Source organism: Mus pahari, chromosome 2, assembly GCF_900095145.1.
Source record: "Mus pahari chromosome 2, PAHARI_EIJ_v1.1, whole genome shotgun sequence".
Classification (NCBI taxonomy): Eukaryota; Metazoa; Chordata; class Mammalia; order Rodentia; family Muridae; genus Mus; species Mus pahari.
In genome coordinates this window covers 122,787,388-122,795,250 of record NC_034591.1, presented here as the reverse complement: position 1 = coordinate 122,795,250, position 7,863 = coordinate 122,787,388, and the positions used below count along the sequence as shown (strand labels likewise).

Here is a 7,863-nt window from a genome sequence, read left to right as displayed (position 1 = left end):
CTATTATCTAGCATTAAAGGGAATCTCCTCTGCAGCACTGAAGAATCCTAATATTGTGTCAATAGTTGAAACCCACATAGTTTTCTTCCCTAATGAAATTTATATAATTTCAATTCTCTTTCTGTTTTTCATTTTTTTTTTAAAGTTTAGCCTCACAATTTTAATATAAGTAAGGAAAATAGATTATGGAAGACTGAAGTGTCAGAGTGTTATTATTTTGTGAGGAACAAAGTCTCTTCTGGAATAAAAGTCTATTACAGTTTACTGCAGTTAAGCAATAACAATCTATGTTGAATTTTCAAAGATCAAATGTCTTATCCCTTGAGTAAGACTCTGGAGAACTACCCAGCCAACACACAAATTCCCTTAAATTAACTCAAAATATATAATGTGACAGGCTTGGAAAGAAAAGTGGGCTCTAAAGGATAAGGTTTTCAAATCTGTCATTTCAGAGTTTCCGCAATTGTTCATTAATATGATTTCATCTTTATATCTTGAGCTAAATTTTGTCTATGCATGCTTTAGTCTCATGAATTGATTTTTTTTGGAAAGATATTCAGGATTCTGCATTTACAGGAAATCATGTCATGTTCTTTCTGACTTCAGACTAATTTACTCTGCCTGGTATATTCTTGGTCTTCTTTCTGTCTGAATTTTCCAATCCAGCTTATGCAAGGCTCAACTGTCCAGCCCAGCCCATCACCCGAACTCTCCTTCAATTGCTACCAATCTGTTTCAGTGCTAGTTTGGCTCATGGATTTACTGGGATGGCATTGTGGTCTTCTTGGTAAATGTGGCTACAATAAGGGTAGATAACTAGTTCTTAGGAGGTTTTACCTTCACTCTCCAGGCTCTGATCTAGAGTTGTTTGTGCCTTCAGAAATCTTGATCTGAGGTCCAAACACCCAATATAGTGGTATTCCAGGGTAATGATTTGGGAAGATAATTATGCCAGGAAAATGAAGCATTCATGATCTTTCCTGATCCACAATCTGTATGGCTTCCTGAACTCACAGAAACTTTTGCCTTTAAGAGAATGCTCTCCCAATCTAAAGACTGTGGCAAGAAGAACAGCTGTGGAGACTGTCTTTCTTCCTTCTTTTGCACAGGTTAGAAGATAGTCAATTTGAGATTGAATACTTCGCATGTAAGATCTACATGCTAGGCATGGAAGAGAGCCTTGTAAGGGGAGAGTCAGGATTTAGAGACTAGAAAAGTTATCAGGTATGTGAATTACTCTTGTTTCTGCGATTTTCTTCATATTCCTCATATTATGCTTCAGTTAAGACCTATTGCTCAGACCTTCCAAATTAAGCGATGCTGATGAAATAGTTTAGTGCATTTTGGTGTATTTAGACCTATACCTTTCTATTAGGGATAATTAAATTTAAGAACTTTCTATGGGATAGATGCAAGTTGCTTTCCTGGACTTAAAAGAAACCCACTATAGATTAGGTTAACCAATTATTCAACCATTTATTTACTGATGCATAAATCTGTTTTCTAAAATGATATCTTGATTATTTCATTCACTTATCATCCATATTCATTCAGTATTTATTGAGTACCTACCATGTACTTAATTATTCATTCAGCTCTTACAATACAATTATGAACTTTGATACCACAGGAAGATTAAAATGCAGTGGGAAGGAAAAAATAAGATGATCATATCAAAGTATAATACACTCCTGGCCTCTGTTATTAATGAGATAAAGGTAAAGGACAGTACAAAAATCAGTAATGGGAGGAAGTGATCCAGGCATAGGGCATGTGACTTCCTGAGGAAGAATCTTGATGCTTAGAGAATGGGACCGAAAGCCTTGAGGGCAGGAACAGTGTATTCAATTGTCCTGTGGGAAAACTGGATCCCTAGTATCAAACTCACAGCCGAAGAACACAGTTGGCATGTGGTAAGCACAGAAAAAATGAGGGTCCTAAGTGAATAAAGGAGAGACTGTCTCAGGAAAATAGTTTGGGGAATCAGGTAATTAATAATTAAAGTCAAAATAGAGAGGAAGATAGGATGGTAGGTATGTGGTTAGGAGAGGTCAGTGTCAAAAGGAAGACACAACACATCAGTGCACAGTGGGAAGTTCAACCATGGAGAAATAATAACCACTTTGCCAACTGTTTAAATAATCCTTTATAGTCAAAGTCAGCTCTACTCCCCACAAGCTGAAGTTATATCAAATCAGAATGATCACAGCAGATGTATTTCAGAAACTTTGTTCAACTGAACGAGCTTCCTATTGCAACCCCATAGGAAGAACAATAATATCAACTAACTGGATACCCCCAGAACTCTCAGGGACTAAACCACCAACCAAAGAGTATATATATGGATAGACCCATGGCTCCAGCTAGATATGTAGCAGAGGATGGCCTTATTTGTCATTAACGGGAGGGGAGGTTTTTGGTCCAGTGGAGGCTTGAAGCCCCAGCATAGGGTGATGCTAAAGCAGTGAGGTGGGAGTAGGTGAGTGGGTGGAGGAGCACCCTCTTAGAGGCAGGGGAGGGAGATGGGACAGGGGGTTTGCAGAGAGGAAACTGGGACGTTTCATATGTGAATAAATAAAATAACCAAAAAAAAAAAAAAAAAAAAAAAAAAAAAAAAAAAAGAAAAGAAAAAAGTAAAAAAAAAGGAATGTGATTTGTAGACAAATGCAAAACAAATGTCAAGGGAGCCATGTTAGGTTCTGTAAGTATCAGAAAAGTCCCATTTTCAAAGTGGCCTCTTCCCATTGTTTGCAGGCTATATGACTTGGTTTTGGAACATTTTCAAACCTACAGATCTCTATACATTCTCTAGGAGTAAACTTTTATGATTGGAAAAATTTACTTAGTATTTAAGAGACTTTTAAGAGATTTCCTTCTTTTAGTCTTTCCACTTTAAAGACTCACCTATTACACTAAGTTCAGCGCTGGAAAAGATAACTCCATGTTTATTCTCTGCCACACACTGGTACATGCCAGCATCTGAGAGATTCACTATTGTTATGTTGAGTGTTCCTTGCTCGATTTGTATTCTATCCTGTGAAAGAGAAGAGGAATATAAAAATAGTGACCTTCTACATCTAAGAGCTTAAGGCAATTTTGCTACATGTTATGTCAAGAGGGCTTAATGGGAGGAAAATAGTCATCATATAAGCAATTTACATTAACATGATCTGCTTATTTGTCAAGTAAATCTGTGCCAGGTCATATGGCAAATGGAACTAGCAGCATATCAGTTGGTAAATGGAATTTAAATTGTAGTATTCTTTTGCATCCATGTTGATTTACTATTGAAGCCATTCAGATGAATAGGCACTGCAAATAAGTGAACTTGACCTTGAAAGTCAAAGAGCTGTTTTTTCTCAATGGTTTTGTGCTAATTGGGGAAAGGGGTAAAAACAGAATTAAATTTATCATTTAGAGTTTAGAGCTCTTAAATTCTCACCAACTGTACCTTCAAGGACTGATCGGATTATAATCTTAGATGGGCACATACCAATTTTTAGTATCTGCTGAGATTACCAAAAAAGAATACGTATTAATGATTCAACATTCTACCAGAAATGGTGGTGGCACATGCCTTGAATCCCAGCACCCAGGAGGCAAAGGCAGACAGATTATTGTATATGGGATTGCCTACATAGTCAGTTTTGGGCTAGCTAGAGATACATAGTGAAACCATGTCTAAAAAAATACATCAATATTTTGAAGCTTGGTTGCTGTCAATGTAAGGATTTACACTTATGATCTAATAGTAGTCCAGATGAAAGAAGAAAGATAGTATATATGACAAGAGAACATTCTCATGTGTCAAGCTGAAGTCATACAACTTGAGCATCAATTTGTACATCACTAAGGGTTTTCTCTCTCCTTAACATTAACACACACACACACACACACACACACACACACACACACACCTCCCCAGTGAACACAAAGCCTTTAGTAAAAAATCTCCTGTCTTCTGAAGCATAGCTGTCTATCTGAATGGATACATCTTTGGACTTTGATCAAGTCATCCTTGGTCTCTCACATTGCATGAAAGGAGGGAAATGCCAAGTGCCTGAAAATTTGCACACTTGTAATTTGTTTGACTTTTATAACAGAGGGAATGATGAACCAGAGGAGCCTTCCAGGGAACTGAGAGAGACCATGCAATGGGTGGTCCAAAGAAATCGTTCCCTCTCTCTACTAGTAACCAAGGGCAGACATTTTCTCTTTCCTCTCTATACTATGCAAGGAAGAAATCTGAGCATGAGAGTTGGCTCTCAATGTGGGGACTGAGGAAAATGCCAGATTCTAGTAACATTGGATGTTTTGTAATAACATACAATATAGAAAATTAAACTGGACATAATTGTTCCTTTGATTTAATTTTGAGAATCACATTGCATTTGAATGGCCATCCTTATATGATATAAAGACTTTCCCTACTGAAGCAGATCCTCAAATGTCTCTTTCTACAAACTACAGGTTTCAGATATTCATATTTTATGAAGTGAAGACAGAACCTACAAAACTTTTATTAACCATGATTTAAATTGTTCTAGTCCCTTAAGTTGTTTTGTTTTTTAATATGAGAACACTTCAAGTTCCTCCTTTGAATGACCTCATGAATTCCTACCTACTCTTTTTCAAGAATCCTTTTCATTAAGAAATAGTTAAGTGTCTAAATTTTTTCCAGTTGGTCACTGGTTTTCTTATTGTAAAGGTACCAAAGTGTTATTCTGTTGGCTACAAAGGTCTGTTGTAGAAAGCTTGGCAAGATTTATTTATAATTTCTATTTGTCAACATTTTTTTATTATTTGTGGCATTTAGATGCTTGTTGTTTTGGAGACAACTCAAAATTATTTTGTTTCCATAGCAATGTGGCCACAGTGAACATTATGCTACATTAAGACAGAATTACCACTAATTTACTTACCCGTGTTAACAGTGGGTCACCATTTTTTAGCCATCTGTAGGTAGGCTTGGGCCTCCCATTTGCTTTACATTCCCAGAAGACACTCTCTTCCATGGCCACGTGGATATCATTTATTATTTGAACCCAGTTAGGTTGAGCTACAGACAATCAAAAGAAACAAAGAAGAGGCATATATTCATTGTATAGCCACTTTCTTTTTATTCTAAGCAAGTTAAAATTAAAATGGGATTTTAATTAAATAACTTTTCTAAATGACAAACAAATAGTAAGGGTAAGAAGACATTTATGGAGAGTGTATGACCTTGTATGAACACCATGTTTCTAGTCTATATTGCAGATTTTTTTTAATCACTGAAGGCAGAACCTACAAAACTTTTATTACCATGATTTAAATTGTTCTAGTCCCTTAAGTTGTTTTGTTTTTTAATATGAGAAAACTTCAAGTTCCTCCTTTGAATGACCTCGTGAATTCCTACCTACTCTTTTTCAAGAATCCTTTTCATTAAGAAATAGTTAAGTGTCTAAGTTTTTTCCAGTTGGTCACTGGTAAAAGTGGAGAGGGCATTCTCAGACACTAGTCCTGGAGACCCATGTCTCTGCACTGATTAGAAAACGGTATAAAGTTTAACATGCTTGGAAATAGAGACAGTAGTAATATAGGGATGGAACTGATGACCAGCCCACGTTGGCCCTTGAAAGACATTGTGAAACAAAACAAATCAGTAGAGAGGGCTGCTTGTTTATTTTTAGAAAGAAAATGTAAGGTAAATGTCTCTCATTGAAGCTATTCTATACCGATTTTTTCTTTTATTAGAACAGCTTAGCTCATCACTTATGAACAAATTTCATTCTGACAGGTTACATGGACAACTTTGTAGCCCATATATGTCCATATATGTTCATGATAAACTATTGTTATAACTCATTATTTGCTGATCTCATATTAGAAGAATGCTATTCTCCGAAGTATGATCCTTATAGTTGATAGTTTTTAGTGAGTCTTGAATTTACTGAGCCCTTTTAGAAAAAGTTCTACCCATAATCTCACATGGAACTCAAAGAAGCATTGAATTCTCACATTTCATAATACTGAACATCATACCAACATCCATATTGTACCATGTTTTTCATGCTTCCATTAAAGGCATGTTTTATTTTTCTATGATCTGAATAGATGTTTAACCAATGTTCCATAAATATGTTAAGAAGTATTACTTCTTGACTAGAGCATAGTTCATCCTTTTCTCTACATTTGTATGTTTAGTCGGAAAAGACCTTTTGCTAAAACTCCTACAGAACTCCTACAGTGATTAATTTGGGTAGTAATCTATTTAGAGGTAGTTACCTATAATACAGGATAAAAACTACTGATGTTAACTTAATAAGTAGAGTTGATACTGGTATTAATCAGAGATGTTATTCAATATCCTTAACAGTTTTTTTTTTTTTTTTTTTTTTTTTAGCTGATTTGACCTTAGAATATCCATTTAGTGAGGCTTTAAGCCATGGATAATTTAATTCAAAGAGAATGGTAGTGTGAAGGCCAAGCTATATATCTTACCTTCTGGATGATAAACAAAAAATAGACAAACACTAAATAAGTCACTTAACCAACCAGCAGAGGTCTCTAAGTCCTTGATACATGCTGTTTCCCTTCTTTTCCATCTGCAAGCAATTCCATGTGTTTTTCAAAGAGCAAAACACAATTTTGCAAACGCTCTCCTGATGGAGATGATGCATGGCTGCGTAAGAGGGGAGGCCAAAAGGGTCAACTTCAAAAAAACGTTACAACATCAACAAGCATTAGCTTGAATGAAGGGTTATAACCTGCATCATTGAAAGAGCTGTAAGTTGGCTGCTGTCCTCTATCATCTGGCTGCTAATGGGGAGGGAAGCTCAAGAGGTAATATCTTCCCAGGGCTCTACTGGGAGAAGCCAGTGTGCAACTCCTTTAGGACTAATGGCCTAGCCTGCCAGAAACACATTCAACCTGCAACATATTCACCCCCTGCAGAGTCCAGGGAAACAACGCAAAAAAGAATGCTACAGAAATCTGTGGAATATTAATAAGAGCAAACTTTTGAAAAAGCAGAAGGGAAAACAAAGCAAAACAAGGAAAGACAAATATAACTTATGCAGCAATGTCAAGTTGAAGTTCAAACAGGAAACTTCAGAAACACATGCAGAGACAGACTTCAATGTCACCCATTTCCTGCAACACGTGGGCTAATACTTTGAAAACTATAGAAATCTTGAAGTCAAACCCTGCCTCTTCACAAAGGAGCTGGGGTAGGAAAGGGAGGCTTTGAAAATAATTGCAAATTATTGAAATGACCTTGTAAATTTCAACCTAATTAGGTACTTCTGTGGGCTCATTCTTTCTCTTGCAATGGGTTGTGAGAGTCAAGGGGCTCAACAGAATAGGTAATTGGTTCAGGATGAGGTGAAACCCACAACTAATTTGCCTAATACTGAAATAAATTGGTGTTTGACAACAGTCATCAGGTACATTCTTCGCTTTCAAAGTGAAATCTCTTCACAGAAGCCAAATTAACTTGATCTAAATTTATTCCTCTTGAAGTGAATAACTGCACAGGAACCCAGGGAAGTGATGAGTGGAGTATTTAGGAGAAGGGAGATAGGTTAGCTGGTGAAGTGCTTGATATACAAGCATGAAGACCTGAGGTCAATGTTTAGCCCTCACATATACAGGCTGGGCATGGTGAGACATGACCATAATCCCAGCACAGGAAGTCAAAGGCAGGCATATTCCTGGGGTTCACTGGATAGTCAGCTTGACAGCTGATCTGAACTGATGAAGTCCTGTCTTAAAATTTAAGGTGTGTGGCATCCAAAGGAATGGTACTTTGGACTCACCTCTGATTTATACATACTGGCACACACACACACACACACACACACACACACACACACACACACA

The 7,863-nt window shown here is 36.7% G+C and overlaps 1 protein-coding gene across 1 annotated transcript in view; it reads right to left on the bottom strand.

The window, feature by feature from the left end:
• Positions 1-2,864: 2,864 nt before the first annotated feature.
• The window catches only part of LOC110315985 (contactin-4), a 394,588-nt gene continuing 389,589 nt past the window's right edge, over positions 2,865-7,863 (bottom strand). The window contains exons 9-10 of the mRNA XM_021190027.2: positions 4,923-5,059; positions 2,865-3,034 (exon numbers count right to left, since the gene is read on the bottom strand). Coding sequence (XP_021045686.1) covers positions 2,879-3,034; positions 4,923-5,059 — 293 coding nt within the window. The 3' untranslated portion in view covers positions 2,865-2,878. The remainder of the gene's footprint in view (positions 3,035-4,922; positions 5,060-7,863) is intronic.